The 22,507-nt window shown below is 40.2% G+C and overlaps 1 protein-coding gene across 1 annotated transcript in view; it reads right to left on the reverse strand.

The window, feature by feature from the left end:
* Positions 1–16,674, reverse strand: part of FOXN4 (forkhead box N4) — a 66,019-nt gene extending 49,345 nt beyond the window's left edge. Inside the window, exons 1-2 of the mRNA XM_086944723.1 lie at positions 16,160–16,674; positions 15,253–15,433 (exon numbers count right to left, since the gene is read on the reverse strand). Of these exons, the coding sequence (XP_086800849.1) occupies positions 15,253–15,338 (86 nt within the window). The 5' untranslated portion in view covers positions 15,339–15,433; positions 16,160–16,674. The remainder of the gene's footprint in view (positions 1–15,252; positions 15,434–16,159) is intronic.
* Positions 16,675–22,507: the final 5,833 nt, after the last annotated feature.

Below are 22,507 nucleotides of genomic sequence, written 5' to 3' on the forward strand. Positions count from 1 at the left end.
CAACCTTTAAACAATGAAATCAACGTAATTCACTTGATTAGCCACCATCACCCCCTGACTGTGGGATTTCACAAAATATTAGGATCTTGACTGCATGCAGGTTCACCATTACTCTTAGGTGAGGCCAATAACTGAAAAATAAAAAACATTGGCAAAGCTAATAGGTTTTACCTGTGCAAGAGCTATTGGCTTTCCCAATGTGTATTAGGTATTAGCCATGTGGTACACCAGCGTAGCTGCTATTCAGCATGGTGAAATGTTAGTGGCATAGAGGAGAGTGGCGAAAAGTACAGTAGAGTGGCATGGAGATAGGTTTTGTAGAGTGGAGCTGCATAGTGTTGTAGAGTGAAGTGCAGCAGAGAACAGTGGCATAGAGTGGAGTTGCAGAGAGTAGAGTGGTGTAGAGTGGGGTGGCGTATAGTGGAGTACAGTGACTTGGAGTGTTGTGGAGTACAACGGAGTGGAGTGGAGTAGAGTGGAGTGGCACAAAGTAGAGTGGAGTAGATTGCCCCACAGTGAAGTGGCATAGAGTGGAGTGGAGATGCACAGAGTGGAGTAGAATGTCGTAGAGTGGAGAGGCGTAGAGTGGAGTTTAGTGGGGTAGAGTGGAGTAGATTTTCCCAGAGTGAAGTGTGTAGAGTTGTGTTAGGTAGAGTGGAGTGGCGTCGAGTGGAGAAGAGTCTTGTGGAGTGGGGTGGGGTAGAGTGGAGTGTCGTAGAATGGAGTAGAGTGTCATAGAGTTGAGTATGCATGGTGCGGTAGTGCACTGCCATTACAGACAAAAAAATCAATTGAAATTACCAGTAGATTTGAACAGACATACAGTTTTTCTGATTAAACTATACAGCGCACAAAGAATAATCTGAGGAAATGGCATCGCCTACTATATTGATTGTTTTGCTTGTATAAAATATTTGTTTCCACCCCACTTCCGAATTACATAAAAACGTACGTCACTTGTGCTTTCGTTATTCTGAAATATTTGCACAGTTCATGCACAGACATTTACATTTTGTTGCACTAGAAAAAGCTTTTCCTTTCCCACCCCATTACTCAGCAAGATTGTAACATAAATCTTCTCACACTGAAGTCAGGGAAAGAAAGGTAAACACCAACCTCCTAAGAAGCCAGCGCCTGGCATTTGACCTCTGTCTTTGATAAGAACAAGATTTTAAGGCATGTTAACAGAAAGCGGCACTCTTGAAAAATACAAGGAGCCAGGCAAACAGGTTATGCGTCACCGGAGGGACAAAGGCAAGTAAAACAAATAAAGCCTGCAAACAGAAATGAAGCAACTGTGAGTTACAAAATACAAGCCAATGGTAAGTAATGGGAGGAACGCATTCTTAGGGAAGCTTTCAGAACGCCTAAAAGAAGTCTATCGCAACCAGACAGCTGCCCTCTTTGGTAGGCTTCGACCAAAAAATGGGTGCATACCAATGTATACCAAAATAACCTTATTTGATAACGTATTTCTCTTTTATTACTGTCACTTGTAAGTACAAATATAATGTAGATTATTATTTTGTAATTGTTGGGACGAAAGCCTCTCATGGATAGTTTACTAAACTCACAAATCTAATTAATGTATTGTGGCCACCTAGAAGCCTCGACTTTCAGGTCAAATGTGCCAAGCTTCAAGAGTGCTAGACTCAGCTGGATTGGGAATACATCCATAACTTAATTCCACCTACAGTACTACTGCCCCCACATCAGGCTATGGTGCAACATTTGGTGGCAAATGATGACAGGCAGTGGCACAGACCCATTTGTCTATATTTCATGTGTGTGTGTGGGATACTATGAGACTGAGTGGCAGGAATGATGAACTCTTCAAGGGCGCCTACATCAGGACGGTTTTGGCAATTATGGAAGTGGGATTAGAAATTGAATGGAAAGAGAAAGCAGTGATAGCGGCAATAGACATAGAAAAAGCCTTTGACAATCTCCGCTGGGAAGAACCTCAACAGTTCAGTGCTTGCAAGGTGCTATATACTATGTCGGACCGTTTTAGGATGGTGACGGGTCTTTACCGGGGACTACAGAATGATATAGTAACACCTCTATTAGGAGAGAAAAGGGAAGAGTATTCTGCACATCCCGTTTTCGAAGCAGACTGGGCAAAAAGACTTGCATGTTCATATACTGTATCTAGGCATGCTAAATTTACGTTGATTCATTTCTATTATTTACATAGGGCGTATCTGACTCCGGGTAAAATATCTCAGATTTCTCGTGCTCCTGATGTGGCATGCCCTCGATGAGGTGAACATTGGGCAAAAATGTTTCACATGGTGTAGTCTTGTCTGCTATTGGTGGATTTTTTGAGGACTGTAGTGTCCTGCATTAATAAGGTGCAGCAGAAAATGATTGATTGTGCTCCCTTGATCTGTCTTCTTAAGGGATTTCCTAGATCTGCCAAGCGCAAAAATACTTCAGGGTTTATTGACTTGGCCCTAGCACTTGCTAGATGAGAGATAACTCTGCATTGGAAGGCTGCTAGGGTCCGCAGAAGTGAGGGAAGGAAGAGAATCAATTGACAGGGCTTGAGCATGGGATACATTATTGGATTGTCTATAGGATCCTAACAAGGTGGATGTATGTGGGGAGGAAAGCACGTAGTAGTAATTTCAGAAAATTCTGAAAATGTAAACCAGGAATACAGAATATGTAGTAGCATATGCTGTCTGTAATTTCAGCAAATTATGAAAATGTAAATCAGGAACAGAAAATATGTAATAGCAAATCCTGACCATGTAAATTTTGAGGTGAAAGGTGTGTAGACTATGATTGTAATGCAGAGATACATGATGTGATAGGGACTGGAGCTTAAGGAATGGGGAGGGGAAGGTTTTATGGGTTAATTGCGTAATGATTTATAGTGATGTTTATGTGATCTTTGTTTCCTGATCAAATTTATTGTAAAAAGTCAAATTTATCAAAAATACCAATAAAATTCTGCTTACAAAAAAAACTCTTCAAGGGCACCATGCATCCAAGTTCAAAGTAGCAGTTCCTAACACATGGCTAAGGCCATTCCAGATACTGTTTTCAAAGCAGCCCATGGCGCAGCCCTCAGAACATTCAGAGCTTCATTCTTGTCTGCTTTTTTAAAGCACTCTATCCATGTCAGAGCTCTGTCTGACCACAAAAGGCTGACGGTAATTGGCTTGATCACTTTGGCAAATCGACTCCTAGATATGTCTGGATATCCTACACCTGAGATACATCCAGCCAAGCTCTTTCGCAGCAATGCCCTGGAAGATGTGCTTGTACTGGACTAATGAAAGTGCTGTTTTTAAATATGTCAAATTTTTTCACTAGGCCTGGCATCGCATCTTCATGTTTTTTAGTTATGTTTTTGTCGTGGATAAAGACCTACATTCTTTACTATATATAATACTAATTGGAAAGGTACATTTATTGAGTGTTATTGCTCGTGCCAGGCAGTATCCGCGTTCAATTGCTCCTCACATCCGAGATTAAGCCTTGACAGCTCGGCCAAACGGGCCATTAGAGAGTCAAAATCAAAATATGTGGCCAAAAATAGTGCAGTGGGACCAAAGGCCAGGTTATGCCATTAGTAAGTGATAGCTAGTAACCAGATGACTTCTAATGGTAACAAAACTTGACAGTAATTCATTTCCTTTCTTTCTTCAGTCCTCACTAATAAATAATCCCTCCGGATCCATTCCACCAGCTAGTAAAGGATGTCTAGACATAATAGGTTATCAACTGTGAATTCCCATAAAACTGGTGAAAAGTTACCATCCCTTGGGTGGGCTTCTGTTTTCAAGGAATGAGTGGAAACTCTCCAATGTTGTACCCTTGTCTGTTGTCTAGCCTCTGTGCATGCAACTAACTCATAGTGGCTCTGTGCATATGCAAGATTGTGGCCTTAACATGAATCAACTCATTCTGCCGTTAAATTACATCACAGGTATAACTTGCCTGTTGCTTATCAGTAGAAATGTGGTGGTTCAACTTGCAAATTCTTACTGTGATCAGATATTCTGTTAAACTAAAAGTAGGTTACGCCAAATTAGCAAGAAGACATTTAAATTCAATCTTAAACCAGTGAAGAAGAAACATTTACAAGTAGTAGTGGCATATTCACATATCATGAAGTAACATTGAGATAAAAAATGTTGTCTTACTTTGAAGTCAATGCTCCAGTGTTTGTGGGGAAATACTTAGTTATTTCAGAGATTCACAAACCAGGCATGTTCCCAAGAAAACGGTGTTTTCAAATAACATTGTGTGACCGTTCTTTAAACGCCGTTGGTGGAATGAGGGGAAGTCTGGTTCGCGCTTCTTTTCAAATGAGCATTTTGTTTAAGTGCCCGGAGTATATTCCACATTCATAACTGGTCATCCATCATGTTGCATGTGCAAACAATTTATTAGTTTACACATGACGCAAGTGACGTATGACTGCCATGACACTTGAAGAAAAAGCTTAAGATCGTGTACGAATAACATTAATGAATATAATTAGGATGCCTCGTGTTTATGGGAGTCTCCGAACTTACTACTACATTAGGCGAACCATAAATACCTGGGCTGCATCAAAAAACACCTTGCATTGCTTTAGCCTAAAAGGCAGAGGAATATGGACCAGCTTTATGAATTTCAAGCTCAGATCTTAAATAATGGTACCCTTTTCCCGACAAAAGTATGCAATGTCCTTCATTTACCCCTGGGCAGACTGTGCTTGCTTATGCTTCTTGTTTTGGCTCCCACATAATTGCCAGTTCAGTTTCCAGCTCTCATGGGAGGTGGTACAGCCAGTCACAAACTCATTCAAAACACGAGATTGTAAGGCTGTAATGGGCTTCACTTTCTCCCTTCATGAAAGATGGGCTTTGTACTGAAAAATAAAACTGTGGATTATCAATGCAACATTATCAAAACTGCCCATGTCCTTCCCTGATCTTGACTAGAGTTACCAGATGCTGCTGGGACACCATGTTTTATTAGGATTTGCTCAACTGAAGCGAGGAATAGAAACTCAATATATTTATATAAATGCCTGTTGTAATTCTTCTCCCAAATCATGGGCCATTGAAATTCGTGAAACAAGCACAATTTCTATAGAGTTGAGATAAGTAAATATGATGCACTCCTTACAATGAGTGCAGAAAACAAAATGTATTATTACAGAATACTGCATATTTGAGGTAGTCTGAGGCTAACGATTTCAATTTCGAATATATAAGAATATAAAAAGTTACAGTGAGGATATATCATATCAAAAGCAGAATATATGTGCGGGATTTATGCCCCATATGTGTATGCGGAAAATAGGTTGTGAATTTTCTGCTTGTTAAATGTGCTTGGTTGGGAGCAGTAGAAACTGACGTCTTCCAAAGCATTACTCCTCTGGTCACCTGCCAGTGTATGTCAAGACTTCTTAAGTCTCTGAGAAGAAAGCCCGGATTGCATCCATATGTACTGTGATGGCAAACAAGGATGTTTAGTTGTACAGCAGCTTCATGTTAGGTTCACGTTTTCAAAATGAGAGCTACACTGGAATTCCAATTAATGTACCCTCACCCGTCAAATAAATTGTCAAATGACAATACATTTTTCTCATTACTGACATCTGATCACATTCAAACTATACATGCAAGGCTCTTCATACCTGTGACATATATTTGAGACATTGTGTCCCTTTCAGTTTTCCGTACACCAAAGGAGCCAGACCAGGGATTTGACTACCTTGACTACAGAGTATGAGTGTACAATAAATGTTGTCAAGCGTTGACCAAAATACATGTTCAGCTAGAGAGTATAAGAGCGCTTGGAAGGAGGGAAAACTCACTTAGTGCCATAGGAAAGGATCTGTGACAGGGAATGGTTGTAGATAAAGTCTTAGTACCAACAATATTTTTAGAGAGGTTGGGTTAGTTCTCAGGGAAGTTGGAGAATGGCCAACTATGGACTTTGGATGTAAGGTAGAGTCTCATTTCCGCTTAGCATCGCTACCCCAGAGACCTCACAAACTTCACTCAATACCTACCACCTTATGGATTTCACCTTAAGGATATAGCAGCAGGATATTTTTGCTTCCTCTGCATAATGTCATCTTTAACATGAGAACTGCTGGTGAAGGCTGTAAGGTGGTGCGAATGACACTACTGACTGCTGCTCTAGGACACTGGATAGCGTGGTTGAGACCCAAATCTAGTGAGCTGACACACTGTAACAACGGACTACACTCCACACTTAACTTAGGTTCCTCTTCCCACCCCATGATCATGTCATCCCAGGTATTTATTGGTTGATGGGCAGCTGCCACTGAAAGAATGGAATGCAGGTAGGGAGTAACTGACCACAGGCTTCTGTTTCCAAACGTTGGGTGAAGTGGGTCAGACCCTCTTTCCATCCAGCTATTCCATTTGAGACCTGGGGGCTTCTCTAACCACTTACCTGGACCTCCATTCTCCACCATCTATGTAATGTGTCATGACTTGACACAGAAGCTGCTGATGAGGGACAGGAGGAGGGTGGTGAGGGGCCCCCTAGAGACTGATTCTAATAATGGGTGGAGTGGGTGAGATGATAATGTAATGGGCTACTGCTCTGAGCCAATGGACTTAACTGTGGTTCTTCTATGCTCAAACTTGTACAAGTCAATGTGGTCTTTTGACATTGCACGTGTCCTAGGAGTTTGACATTATTTTATTACTATTTAGAAGTTTTCAAATACTACTGGCATTGTTATGAAGTAATCACCACATTTACATCCTATTGTTAGGAAAGGCATTTATGCACTGTACTTCATTGTCCTCCTATATCACTCTTCCTGTTAAGACTTTCTCATGCTGTTAACGTTTGGCTGATTTCAATCTCACAAAGATTCAAATTTGTCTACATTATTTCAATATGTTTTTCATTTGCTCACATTAATATTCTACAGCTCACCTGTGATGAAACGGCCAATTAAAAAAATGCATTTTGTGGAACACAAAGTAGTACTACTCATGTTCTACAAAATGCAATTTACAAACCTACAAGGTTTTTAAATTGATTAAATAAATAACTTTTTGCCAAGTTTACTAAATATTTAGTCAAAAACAAAAATGGTAGTGAGGGTGAGTATTTTTTTCAATTATTGTTTACAAATATAAACAAACGTAATTAATATATTACAATTATTTTATTATTTAACACATTTAATCTGAGGGGTGTTTTTATTATTATTTCCAGATTAATAATAATAATATTTCAAAATAAATTTACATCTATAGTCTACATTAAAATATTTGTATTTGTCGTTAAATAATAAACTTCATTAAATGTACCTATCCGTTCCCATAGGGGGATTTTCATCTTCCTAGTGGAGATCTTCGCCCCAGTGGCAGGTATCTCCACCAAATAGGCAAAATGTAAAATACAGTCATGAAGTTACTCAGAAGTAAAGTAAATACAATTGTATGAAACTCCACCCCCTAACTGGAGAGAGTGGAGAAATATACGCCTACACCGAGGTGTATCTCTCCACTTGGAAAGGTGAATAGCAAAAACAACGAAAGTTACACCTAGGTGTAATGGTAATTAATTTATTTAAGGACTTTTTGATCGGTATTCTGCTCTGTGATTACTCACTTTTTTGCTGCCTCTGTGCTGAAAGTAATGAATTGCTCAGACGTAATGCAATACAGGTTCTAGTATTGCAGTCTGACTAAAAAATATTAGTGACAATTATAAATATACCCTTTGGATTAGCGAACACAAGTTAAAACCGATTAACCCAGGATGCACAGAGAATTTGTGTTTACCATTAGTTGCAACTAAGGAATTGTACAAATTGTGGCAATTAGTAGAGACCTAAACTTGAAAGACTGTGTGTCCTTTTACACCTTTAACAGTGACAAATTCAGAGTTAGTGATTAACGTGATGTGAAGAACTATCATTTTAATCAATGTTTTACCCAAGGACAAAAATCATAAAAAGATCAACGTCCATAACTGAGCTGGCACAATAAAGCTGCGCAACAAAGCTGCACTAGTAGAAAGTACTAAAAGTACGTAAGGCCTCTGTCACTAAGCAGTATCGTAATAATACATCTAGAAAAAAATTGGAAATGTAATAAAGATAACAAACAATTCATCTTTAAATCAAAAGCAAATCTGTTTTAGATGTTTAACTTTACAACATGTTTTAAATGCAAAGAACATTTGAAAGAAGTAAATAAAGGAAGTCTCACAGCTACTAGAGAGAATGTGCAAACCCTGGATGATAAGGAAATAAAAATTCCTGACAACATCACATCAATATTGTATTAAGAAGTATTCTACCTAATCATAAAAAACAGTGTACAATTAAAAGTAACTAACTTCAGGAGATATGGATAATAAGGAGGCAAGCAATTTAAAATCAGTGATTTAAGAGAAATCCCCACCTGATATAATGAATGACATCATGCAAGGAGCCAATAATCATAGTAGAATGATCACAGAAGATTGAGAACCATAAAACATAATACAGCAGTTATGACAACTAAACTCGCCATCAAATGTGCTGCACATATATTTATTTTTATGTCAACAGCAAACAACTTAGAAAGCAGTCACCAACAGCACACACATGGGAAAATTGGAATGTATCACCAATAGACCTTAAGGCACTATGACCGAGAGCACATTATCCCACTATCAATTCTCCCACTGCCTCTCACTATCTATTCTCCCACTGCTTTACAGATAATTTCAATCAAATGTTGACAACAAAATAAACTAAATAAAGGATCACTCTCAGTCACTGGTGCAGTAGACCCTTTGGACAAGTAAGCTACTGTCATGTAAGATATTACCTATATGAAGTCATATACACCCACCATTGAACTAGTGAAGCACAGTCAGCCAACAGAAGAGTTACTGTTTAATTTGGGAGATATCAGGAGTGTCTCGATGTGAGCTTTTGGTAATTACTGCATGCTTATGATGTCATACATGAGGTTACGTTCATTGAAAGCTTATGTGCTCTTAATTACATGTTGTCTCTCGCTCTGTGGTCTGGATAGTTTAGTTTCGGCATGGGAAATACATATGAGGAAACGAGACTAAATCAGGGCTAATAAACAGAGTTTTGAAGAGAGAATTGTAAATGTTAATTTGTGTGGAGGGACAGGATGTTCTGCTTTAAGATATTGGAATCAGTTACCAGTGTCTTCCTAAATGTGTGCATGGGTCACAATTGCACGTGGTGCAATAAACTTTGCACCCTCTGAATTTTTCAGACTTTAAATTTCAGCAGGTCACACCTGCAGAGATTTATCAAGGGAACAAGACATAGAGACTTGAACAATATGGTACAAAAAGCACCAAAATCCGCACATTATGTCCCATTTTTAGGGAGAAACTCGAAATGTGTGCTATTTACCTCACCTAGGGCCAGATGTAATAAGCGTTTTCCTGTTTGCGCTCGAGAAAAAAGCCTCTTGGGATGTATCATCCCAAAAGGCAATCGCAAAATAGGGAATCGCAATTTTTGCGATTACCTATTTTGCGAATGCAATTATGAGAATTACAATTTGCAATTCCCTAAATGCAATGCAGGAAGCACTTTTAAATTGGTGACCCTTCTTTAACGAATCACATTTTACCACCAACTTCAAATTGGTGGTAAATTGCAAATCCTTAGAAAAATGCACAACTTTGCATTTTTCTAAGTGCCATGTGGCGCACAAACATGCCCTCAGGGCATGTATGTGGTTCACATGTGAACACATGCATATTTCAGTGGTGCAACAGGGTGTCCTTTGGGCACCCTTGAAATTGCATTCGCAATTTGCGAGTACCTATTGGGTACTCTCAAATTGCACATGCAATACCCATTCATTCCTATGGGCCTCCAGGCCCATAGAAATGAACGGGAAGCCATTCCTTATTTGCGACTCGCAATCTTGGTTTAACTCCAACCACTTAAAACTAAACCCCAACAAACATAAGTAATTCTGTTCTTCTCCAAAAGTAACCACCTACCAATCCAAGACTGGCTCAGCGACCTGAAGGCACTAAATTGTTCTCTCACTCTATCCAATTCAGCTAAATTCTTAAGCTTCACCCTGGACAAAAACTTGTCAATGAAGAATCACTCAATAACTCAGCCAAAGGTGCGCTCTTCACACTAAAACACCTCAAAAAATTAAACCATTCATTCTCTCTAACAATTTCAAGTTGGTTGTACAATCTCTGGTCCTCTCTAAATTTGACTATGGGAATTCCATCCTCACAGGGACCCCAAAAACTCACCTCTACCCCCTTAGATCAGTTCTAAACATGGCAGTCCAGCTCATAACAGATATTAACCCCTTCCATGCTGATGACGGAACCGCTCCGTCATCAGCTACAGTTGAGCTGTGCTGATGACGGAGCGGTTCCGTCATGGCCCGGCCGCCGCGCCTGCGCGGCGCTGATTTCGCGCCTGCGCGGGCGTTCTAATGAGCGGGGCGGGTCATGACGGAACCGCTCCGTCACCAGCACAGCTCAACTGTAGCTGGTGACGGAGCGGTTCTGTCACCAGCATGCGGCGGCCGCGCGGCCGCCCCGCCCCTTTAGCGCTGCGGCGGAATAGCCGCCGCAGCGAAGGGGTTAAATGGTTTGAACACATCACACCTGCCCTCAAGAACGTCAACTGGCTTCCCATTCAAGCAAGATGTATCACCCACAAGGCCCTTCACTCACTTTCCCCCGACTATTTAGACAACAAACTCACGAAAGCAGGAAGTACCAGAACTCTGAGAAGCTCCACCACACGTCTTCTTGTTTCTACCAAACTAAAAAGGAACTCAACCCAGGCGTGCGCTTTTTCTGGAAATGCACCCAGCATATAGAAATCTCTCCCCAGAGACTAATGTTGCAACCCCTCCTTCTATTGCTTCAAAAGAAACATTAAACTCCATCTCCTCAACAAATACTGGAACACATGAGCAATCTGAACTATGTTCAAATATTCTCTCTTACTAAGTATAGACCTTTGGAACAGTTGACTGTTTGGCTTGCTTTTACTGTCTAGTATGTCTTTCTCTCCCTGGACTCATACTGTGCTAATTGACCACAATCGGTAACCACCCTCATTGCCTATTTTTCCTTGTATATATTTTGAGTGTACTTGAACCCAATATTGTTTCGCTTCATATGCTCAGCGACTTAATTATTGCCTTGCTCTCGATTATGTAAAACGCTCTGATACCTTCGGGTCGATTTAGCTCTATCTAAAACCTATAAATAATTAAATAAGGTATAGGTAATCATACAGTTTTGAAAACATCTTAAAACAGCTCCATGTTTTGCTGCATCTGTCTTAGTTGCCAAGCTTTTAATTTTTGATGTTTTGCATAAATATGTTTGTCTTTACATTTTTTCTTTAATTTCTTTAAATATATGTTTTGCATCAGTATTTTTCATGTTGTACATTTACCACAGTTCCTTTTAGGATTAAATTAATGAAAGCATTGATTCAACCCTGTCTTGCTGCGTTGCCCTATAAACAGTACAGAAGAGCATAGCCAATCTTCTCTAAATATGCTCTGAATGAAGACTTGGCTGGCTTGCTTCATGCATTTTTCATAAGTAGGAACCACCCCTCTTCTGTTTCGAATGGTCCAGTCAAGTTAGGGCAATGCACTCTTGGAATGAACAGAAAGCCAGGACATGGCTCATTTGAAATTGATGGGATTTTTAGAGGAAGAGAAAGATGTAGGATAATTTGATTTTTTTAAATGGTACACCTGCAGTATCTATGATGATGCACATATACTCAAGTAGAGATATTCATTTTATTGCAGGGTAGCAGATGTTTATTCGTATTGCTATACTAGGGCTCATTGGGAGACAATACGTTTTTTGCACCATCCACTTTGTCATTTGTCTACAACTTCTGTTTTTTAAGTCAAAATGCCTCATTCCCTTTTATCCCTATCCGGATGTCTCCTTTCTCATTATTCCTTTATCTTCAAGTGTCTTTGATTCAGTTACTCCTCAAAAAATGCCTCTCCCAATCCACCCTATAACAACCTGGTATGAGAGCTTTATGCTTTGCTGTCTGCACGATTTACATTCATGAGTTAGGCAGAGAGTTATGTAGCCTGAAGAAAACTGTTGGCCATATTTTGGCATTTAAATAATAATCCACATTTGCAAAGCGCGAACAATCACCCGGAAGGGTCTCTAGGCGCTGGGGGCCATCGGGAAGATTAAGCAAGCTATTGCCCAGAGTCACATGGTGCTGGAATAACCTGCCGCTAGAGCCGGGGATTGAACCTTGATCCCCAGATTCCAGCATCAGTCCCCCTGGTCGCGGCGCCACACCTCTCCCAGGTTGAAACATGTTGCCAATAAGTTATGGGTAAGTGAAGCAATTTAAATCACTAACCACGTATCACAGGTTTTTAAGTTATATCAAGGGTACCCCTAAATAAAGAAATAGTCTTGGGTATACCCTTAGGTATTTTTAGTTGAGTCCACTTGAGTAGTCCCATCTTACTCCAGTGTATGGGGTTCCAAGGATGAAGTATGCCACTATACTTGTGGGTGAGGTGAGCCCTCAAATATCTATTTTTGAGCTAATAGGTAAGGCAGTCTTTTTTACTTTGTGAAACAAATTTGTCCTCTAAGTACCAAAAATACCCAAACACCATTTGTGTTATTTTCTATCCAGAGAAGCCTGGGCATATCTGGCTCGTCTGACACTTATTTTTAAATGCACTGCAATGGCTGGATGGGCCTACTTTCTTCTCTTGACATACAAATGGTAGGTTCGTTTTTTTTAATTTTAAACCAGAAAGCATTTTACTAACTGAAAAAGTTGTGTCAACCAGTGTTAGAGTGACTTCTGCGATTGCATGCTGGGGTCAAGGTAGCCTTCCACTTATTTGCACAGTCATGCCCTTTAATTAAAGGCAGAAGAATCCCAGTGCACAGAAGAAGCACTCATAAGACACCAGAGGTTGGCACCAAACAAAGGGTGAACTTTTGACCATTCTAAAGTATTTAGAGTGGTATACAAAAAACACGCAAATGGTCTGCTTTCAAACTGAACATGTTGGGTCATGTCACTGAAATATTCTCACGAGGTAAGGGGTTTCCCTTTCCAGCAAGTGTATTAACAATAAACTGGTACAGTCATAACCTAAGAGTAATAGGGATGTTGAATGTCTTATACCAATTATGAATTTTCAAACGTATTTGGCCATCTTGTTAAATGACTATGGTAAACAATCTAATTGTTACACTGGACTTCATCGATTTACTACAATCATCACCGCATAACAAAAACAAAGACTTCTATTGCACGTGTTAAGTCATACAGGGACATAAAATGACAATAAGCCAGGACTTGTGACTGGAAATGCCTCGACAGAGCCTTATTCGGTATTAGTTAAAGCTTTGTAAAAGTGTTGCTGCACAAGTCAATAAACTGTGCATAAAGGTGCACAATTACATCACCATAGCAACCCCTTGACAGTACCTGAGAACGTACTGGACAAAAGTACGAGAGTGAACACTACCAACATCCGGACAAAAGTTAATTGTTTTAAAAAGAATCTACGTCATTGGAGGCGGGCAATACTGAAATAATAAGAAACCAACAAACATAAGTGAAGACAATTGTTCAAATGTGATTGTAGAAGCAACAGAATTTCACTGTTCGTGAACATGATTCTCATAATCTGCATTTACTGCTTTGGCGTTTTATTCTTGTCTCAGTCAGTGTAACACGAAAATCCCCTTTGTCTATACCCCCTTTATATTCACGAAGGAACCTAGTTTTTCCGGCAGAGTACAACTATACCATTGAAAGATCCTGAGCGAAGGAAACATTTCTCAGAAATAGGCAGCCTCCCTCCCACTAATTGGAGATCACTTCCCGTTATGTAGGGTCTAAGGCCCCCCTCTGCCCTTGCCTCCCATGGAGAGCTCCGGACAGCGAGTTCCAGCCTAGGACTGTGGTGACAGCAGGGCGAGTAAACAGAGCTGATAGAACTGGACAGGTCCATTCTTTCTTTAAAAGTATGCAGTCTTACAGATTTGTTTGACATAATCCAAAGTGCTCTTTCATGAAAGGCTACACATTTCTCATTGTTTTTTCGTGACTCTGGTATGCCAGTACGTATAAATACACACACGCACATATACACATATATATATATATATATATGTGTGTGTGTATATATATATATATATATATATATATATACACACACACACACACACACAGACAGGGTGTATTTATGCGCGCACACTTTTTGATGAATAACTTAATAAAAACACTCTGTTGAACGGATACTACAAAGGAAGATGCATTTTTATAGAACCAGGATTTACTCAAAATGCATGAATTGCAGATGCACGGTTTATTTTATAAGTAAAGCTCAATACATTCAAACAAAGAAACTCAACAGAGAAAAATGTAGAACACATTTTGGTAGTAATTAAAGTAAAATGTTGATGCTTTTCCAGACATTTCCTCTTCAATAAATGTAAGTGTACATATAGGACCATTTGCGCACATTATTTGTTACAGAATCCTTCATCTGTTAATACTCATTCGCTCTGTGTAGGAAAGGTGGCAGTGGCAGCCTGTATGCCATTATAGTACAGCACTTTCAGGACTGACAAACGTTAGCAGTCTGTGAAAGATCACATTATCCAAAGCCATTATTAGTGAGGCATCACGGTGACGCTTTCTGCAGAGCAGAATTCAAGCAACTGTCGGATTCCTCACGTGACAGCAACTAAATGTAACAATTCAAATTAAGTCTGACGTGTGTGCAGTGAGGCCATTTTTCTCTGGGAATAGTGGCCCGATTCTGCAATATTTTTGGCTCGCATGAATTTGTTAAGAGTGATTACACTCAGTTGGGTCACCCTTTATTTTTTGTACTTTGCTCGCATATTTGCTAGTAACTATATCTTGCAAAACATCACATTTTAGCTCAACAGCAGAAGAATAATATTGCATGTAAGCTTTTGCTACTCTATACCAGCACCTTACTTTAAAGTGGAACACCAAAACACAATCATTAGAATGGACCATAGAGCCCACCAAATATACTGAAACAAGCCTATGTAGTGGTGGTCCATCTCATGACAGGCATGCGGATTACAATATCTGGCGTGCACAATTTAAAAGAGTAGTGCATTTTAATCATACGAATAAACAAAAGCACTCTCGAAATCTCTAACAATGACTCTCAGCTAGCTACCACGGGCGATCAGCATAAAACAAACACTTGTTCTCACCTGTATTCCTGCGCGGAAGGGTGGTGATTTTGTCCTGAATGTCTAATAATTCCTGACATTATGGACGCGATGTCGTTTTCTATCATCTCCTTTAGGGGGAAAAACGGGGAGTGTGAGAAATAATTTTCCTCTCAAAGGGTAGCTATCCAGCGTTTCAGCTTAGCTTGTAGAATACATAAGGCTGGAAGAGAAGAACACCATATCACTGGGGTACTAAAAATTACCCTTAACTTTAGTATCAAAATTCAGACAGAACATATCATTGAGCCCTTCTACGGGTAAGTTTGCACCCCCGCCTGTGGAAAATGGGCCATAAAAATGTAAATTAACTCGGTGGAAAAGTAAAAAACGATTATACTAAATGTTTTTTTTATATAAAAACACATGACTTTAGAAATTAGAAAAAATATGTAGGCTGTGAGCCTTCTTCTAAGAAGCAGCTATCTTTGATGCCAGGCTTAGTTGGACTGCACAATTTACGTTTCATGACGACATTTAAAATCACAACAAATGACTACTCATGGCAGTTACTTTATCATCATTTATGTAAGAACGATCTCCGCTTCTGCAGACTCTTCATTCTACAAATGTTCCCAGGCACGCACAAAGCAAATTCCTGTTTGCTTTTCTTGCCCCACTTAAGACTTCCTTTTACAAAAAAATGAAAAACAAAAGGCTACATAAAAGAAATGACCTAGAGGTGCTTCGTGAAAGAGAACCGATGCTGACAGCGCTTGAAAGGATCAGCTCAGCAGAAAAGAAAGCCCACATGTGCCAGTGCAAACCAGAGCTTTTCACAAAAATAATTACATTAAAATAGGAGCAAAAAGGATGTTGCGATTTTTTTCATAGCTGATGAAATAATGATTGAGCTCCAGCCCAGGGCTAGTGCCGATGGGAGTTTTACCTGTGGTGGATGTGCTGCTGTCTGCTGTGTATGGGGGTCTCTCGCTCCCTCTTTGTAACTTGACTGCAGACTCTTGTCTCTGAACCGTTTTTAAATTTCCCTCTCAGGAGCTGTCCAGCCCGGCGCATGCGCAGTCTCTGCAAAGGCTTTCGCAGGGTCAGTTATAGGGCACAGTCAATGGGATACGAGAATTTCCCATCACAGTCAATGTTTCTTTTTTTCTCCTCAGCCTGCTCCTTTGTCCCCCTCAAACGATATTTTTACTACAAGCCTCTTGTTTCGTCACAGGGTGTGGTATTTTAATCTGGCTTCCATCCTTTTTCAACGTGGGAAAGAAAACAGGCGCAAATTCCCAGAAGGGGCTTATATTGTCGCCAGAAAACTCTTCACGGCTGGGACAAATACCGAGGTAGGGAGAAAAGGTGATCGGGTTCGTCTGCGTAAGCAAATACAATTTATAAACAAATGCTTTCTTCAAACATTGTTAGGGACAAAAACATTTAGAAGCAGGCTAAATTAAAAAAAGTAGGTTGGAGCTGAAACACCTGTTATGAGTTACTGTGTCTTTAAGAAAGTTGTGAGCGCTTTAACTCCTCTCTACATTCTCAGCGATTTCTAAGGCCTGACGGACGTCCCCACTCAAGGCCAAGAGCTCCCGAAAACTCTCGTTCAGAGAGATGATGGTTGTTTTGGAAGAAAAAAAGTGACTGCCTGAACGATCACCCCTTTTCTTGCAAGTGGGCCCGCCCGGACCTGTCCCTCGAGGAAATAAATAAAAGCGTTGGGATGGTCCAAATCCGAAACGTGGGGAGAGCAGGCTGAATGGCTTGCGTGCTGCTGCCAGTGAATGATCCCTGAACTCGTGCTGGAAGTTTGCGGTGGCTTCTTGGTGTGCGCCGGTGCTGCAGCCGGGACGTCCTCAGCAGCTGTCTTCTCCTGAATTAAAAGCGTCTCCCGCCTGCTGCTACCGCCTCTGTGGCTCTCTGCGCCGGGCAGCTACGTGTACGTGGGGCTCGACCTCTGAAGTGAAACCGTTTGGCACAAGTGGCGGATCCGCCTCAGCTCGCTCCCCTGGTCCCGCCGCTGAGCCCGCGGTTCAGCCCGGGCTGCAAGCATCGCATTCGCGGGAAAGGCGGCCGGGGTGGCGCGGGGCTTTGGGGGAGGGGACATTTCTGCCTTCCCTGAAGTGAAGACGAAGGAGATTGAGAGGGCGGAGGGCAGGCTTCATTGTCTCTGAGGAGAAAAACAACTGCCCATAAAGACCCAATTACATGCTCCTGCTTCGTGGATTCGCTTTTACTGGCAATTAACCACAAATGAATAGAAACAGCACTGCGAAGACCTGGTCTTTCCCACTCCCCTCTTTCCGATGGTTCCGGGTTTCGTAAAAGCTCGGGGTGACACCAGTTTTTATAGCTGAGACGTTTCTTCAACAGCATACCTGGTTTTATTGCCCTGGCCGTTCTACGTATTTTTAATTACCAGTCACTTTAAGGCCAGTACAAGCAACAGATATTCTTACTTGCTTTGTATAAATATTAATATTTATTTCATAGAGTGTCTAAACCGCTTCTTTGCAGCTACTTTTAAGTTATTGCAAACAAAATTGGTATCTTCATGATCTTTTATATATTTTAACGTAATAATGCATATATATTGCCAAGCACTGGTGATTCTCATAATCTTGTTGATTACAAAAAATACAGCTGTTGGCCTGCCCTTTATTTTATACTGCAAACTGTTGCAACGCCCCATTGAAGCCAATTGATTTAATGGGCTCAATTTTGAAGCGCACACCCTTATGGATAAGTTGTGCCTGAGAAGTTGTAACAATTGTTGGGCGAGAACGGAGGAGGGAAAACATGTCTAAACCCCAAAAGAATTTTCTCCTTACTCACATTTCTGCCTTTCAGCATCCACCAGTCTCAACTCTTAAAAGCGCTTCTTTATCTCCATAGATTCACACAATGTTCTTGATGGAGCAAGGTTTTACACGTAAAGTGACTTGCTCGTACTCAACCCTCTCGATAATAATATTAATGTACTAACTAACATGCTTTGTCTTATTAATATTGCATTACACGACATATTAGGCATCTAGGGGAAGCTTGCCAATGTGCTTTTACTAACTATAATCTGCTTGCACTAAAATGGCTGATGCTACGCAGGATTTTCTACTGCGCATGCGTCTGTCATGCCTACGTGACATGCTTGGTGGGAAAACTTTTGCTTCTGCGCAATAGAACTAAGATGCCTGTTATGTGTCCTAATGTGCAAGAAGCTTGCATCGCTGCTTTGCTAAGCTGTTTGTTTTCGCTTAACATTTAATGCAATAGTATAAAATAAAATAAAGGGAATACAGTAAAAAGAAGTGGTATACAGTGCATTCATTTATTCTGTGTTTCTAAAACTGTTTCTTTTCTATTTTTACATGTTACCAAAATTACGGGCTTAAAAGCTTTGCTGAACTCCATCTGTGGAGAAACTGCACCTGTGCGACAAATGTCCAGAAGCCACAGAAGCTGTAGCCTTGAATCATGGCCAAGACGGACATGGAAGACAGAGAAGAGTGAACTCCTTGCCTTGCCAGAGGAAGCTGAATTGATTAAATTGTTTAAAAATGATTATTGATACATTTCACTACGGGGAGGAATAAAGAACATGGGTAGATAAAGTTATGGGAGGGAACGACTTGAATACATGATTGACAAGTTGCTTCTATGCTTCTAGAAAAGTATGGTGTGATGGCTACTCCTCGTTCTTTGTCCAGTAAAATTGTGGGATTTACACATATGCAACATTTGGGGGTGGTACACTGACCTTAAAAATAGTATAACTAGGGTAAGCTTAGTTAGTTAGATTGTCCGACTTGTCCGAATAGCTGACCTGTCACTGACCCAACGCACACAGGAGGTGATTGGGAGCAGAGTTGCTGACGGAGCACTCTGTCAGAAGATTCGATAACCCAATCGGGGTTGTGAGGAGGAGATCGATGACCCAATCGGGGTTCGACTGTTAGCTGCAGAGAGGGTTTACAACACTGGCTTTTTGAACTTAACTTTGGTGCTGGTCTTAGCCTGTGGTGGTCCTATCCTGATCCAATTTGGTCCGTAACCTTTCCTGATTCTGGCTTGCACCTGTTCTTTCCTTCTGGCACTTATACTTTGGGATTTTTATTCTTTGACTCAGCCTATGACCAGGGTTGGTCATCACACCGTTCTAGGTAACTATAAAGTGTGGGTTTGTCATTGTACTGTTTTTACCTTTTCTCTTACCCACCCTCTGTTTAAATGCTTAACGACATTTTCTCTCCAAATCATTTTGAAATGTTATGTTTTAAAATCTGCATTAGTCTAAACAAAATAAGAAATACATTTGAGTTTTATGTTTTATAAGTTTTCAAAGATCTTACTTAGATAAAGATTTTAAACCTTTCCTGAGTTTGTGGTCATTTATGAAATGCTAAATGTTATTATTGCTACCTATTTTCTCTCTAACTCCCTTGATCCTTTAGGACAATAGGTATTGGTGACTTGGATTGGTAAGATAAATGGTGAAAAAAATCCAAACGGTAAAAACCCCAATTGATTTGAGTGTAGGTTTACCTGTTTAATTTATATATAAATATATGGGCCCAGGTGAGTATGTTGAGCAGGTGAGCCTGCGCTCTATCAGTTATTTTTGGTAGCAGAGGCAAGGTTAGGGATTAGTGTATATAGGTAGTTAGTAAATATTGATTATTGATTGATTATTAGTTATTGATTTATTGATTTTATGCATTAACCAAAACTTCGTACCTGTTTTATGTTTTGTCTGGAAACCCCGGGGGCAGAATAACAGGTGGTAAATGGAAGCCATTCTGTAGTGAGGTCACTTGTTCGAGGAAGTTAGTGCATGGTTAGGTAAAACCGGAAGCACTGTTTTAGGGATTTTTCTGTATAAATGTGTGAATAATTGATAGCAAAGAGTTCGCTAGTAAAACTTTGGTGTGATATCACCTAGAAAGGGTCACACTGGAGGAGTAGCAGGTTCTTCTGAGCTTGATTGACAGCAAAGGGGTTCGTTGGTGAAACTTTGGCCTTGCATAACCTAGAAAGGGTAAGCCCGAGGGAGTAACAGGTTCTCCGATGCTTGCGTGAAAGGTAGACGGAAGGGATCTACTTGTAGTGTATGAAGTGTAAACGGAAGGGAGTTACTCGCAGTGAATATAAATCATTTTCTTTTGAAATAGTTACTCGGACACAGTGGCAAATGTTTTAACGTCGTTAATTAATAAAATGAGCATTTAAAATAAATCTCTCGTATTACCTTGCAAAGGAGGGAGTCAGTTGCGGAGCTGCGCTGACGTCACTCAGAGCCACGCTGGTATTGGTTAATACAACGGGTGTGTAGCTGAGGTAATTTTGTAAAGGAGGGGTCAGTACAGGAGCGGGAGTAGAACTTGTCTCACGGGAAAAAGCAGCGCAACCATTTGTTGAATATATTTTGGATTCTAATTGTTGATTGGTCATTGAAAATAAGAAACGTTTTGGTATTGGAGGTTTCTCGTAAACAAACTAAGTGTCATTACGGAGTAAAGCGGCATAAAATATATGTGGCATTTTGATCCAGAATTCATAGGAAATAGACGAGATAGAAAATATCAAGGTTTTGCTAAAGAACAGATGATAAGAGGGAGACCGGAGACAAAAGAAAAATGTCATTTGTCAAGAAAGTTAAACATTTCTATAAAAAAGATAAACCGATTAAAACCAGAGAAGGGATTATTATTCCACCATCAAATACGCCCGCATCATACATATTGGTTGAAAGGGGCTATCATACTTGCATATGGTTAGAAAACTGGATAGAATATACAAAAGATGATGGAATTTTGGAATTTCCAGAAAATGGTACCTTTAATGGTAGAGTTTTATATAATTTAAGAGCACACATGAATGAATTAGGTCCAAGACCTAGGTTAACTCAATATGAGGCATTGGAGAACATGTCTAATCCCCAAAAGGATTTTCTCCTTACTCACATTTCTGCCTTTCAGCATCCACCAGTCTCAACTCTTAAAAGCGCTTCTTTATCTCCAAAGATTCACATAATGTTCTCATACAATATAGTAATACCCATTGCTCCAACCTGTATCCTTTATGACCATACTTTTCTGGTTGACCCATACTCTCAACAGACGGCCCCCCCCTCCCAAAAAAAAATCTTGCCTTAGTTACTGCTGCTTCCCTTTTCTTGCTGTGCTTCTTCGGTGCAGACCTGTAGTAAGGGGATTATTTTTGCTTGTCGTCTCCAATTTTCCCAAACTTGCTCTCCCTTAAAGTTGTCCCACCCCTGTCTGTGCAAAAAAGAGGAGGGTTATAAGGACTGGTACAGAGGTCACTTTGGAGTAGTAGAGAATACCATGCTTAATCAGGACTTTCACCTCCATGTCACGTTTTCCCAGTAGCAGTCCCTTCTAAGGACATACACAAGCATTCTAGTAGCTCAGCAGCTGTAACATTTTAGTAAAGATACAGATGAGAAGCCATTAACTACTCCATGTCCAATCTTAGTTCTTTCATTAGCCACCTTTGTACAATGACCCGATAAAAGTTAATTTCTTTTTATCAGAAACGGATTCATAAATCTTTCAAGTGATTGCAGATTCAATGCCTACACAAGTCTATTCTGACTTTTTCCCCTTACCTTTGCAATGTCTGGGGACCCTCAGGTGGGACATCATGCTCAGAAAGTATAATAGGCAAGCTTGATTTATTAGTTTTTCCTTGCTACCCTTGGAGAACAGAGACATTAAGAACACATCAAATCACTTTTAATCTTTTGAGTGACTCTGCCCATTTATATCAGCCCTACGCCTGCCTGTCTTATTTTGTTCTCTCAATTCAGAGTCTTGCTATTTTCCACTGTATTCTTCTTTCTATACATCTCTCTTAGAACAGTCTTCTCAGTCCACAGTCAGTTAATTTCTTAGTTCATACCGTTTTTGTTGTGTATAACCATCACCATCTATAAAGTCATCTTCTACATTATTTATCCTGTGATATGTTCTTTGTAAGAAATATCAGCCTTCTGCGTGGTTATCTCCACATTTTTGCCATATCCAAATTGCTGGATTAAGAATTCTGTGCATATTACCCCTGCTAACTTGGAGTAAAGTGCCTGTGCTCCCCCTCAAACATGTTGAATATGTTTAATTCGATTTGGAATACTTAGCTTTCAAATAAGGCCAAAGTATACGGTGTAGAAATGCACCTATCAATCAGAAAGCCAAATGTGACTTGAGGACTGCACCACTGATTGTAACAGACCCATGTAGCTTGACTGCAGCAACCTAAAACCTGCTGT

Source organism: Lissotriton vulgaris, chromosome 11 (assembly GCF_964263255.1).
Source record: "Lissotriton vulgaris chromosome 11, aLisVul1.2, whole genome shotgun sequence".
Lineage (NCBI taxonomy): Eukaryota > Metazoa > Chordata > Amphibia > Caudata > Salamandridae > Lissotriton > Lissotriton vulgaris.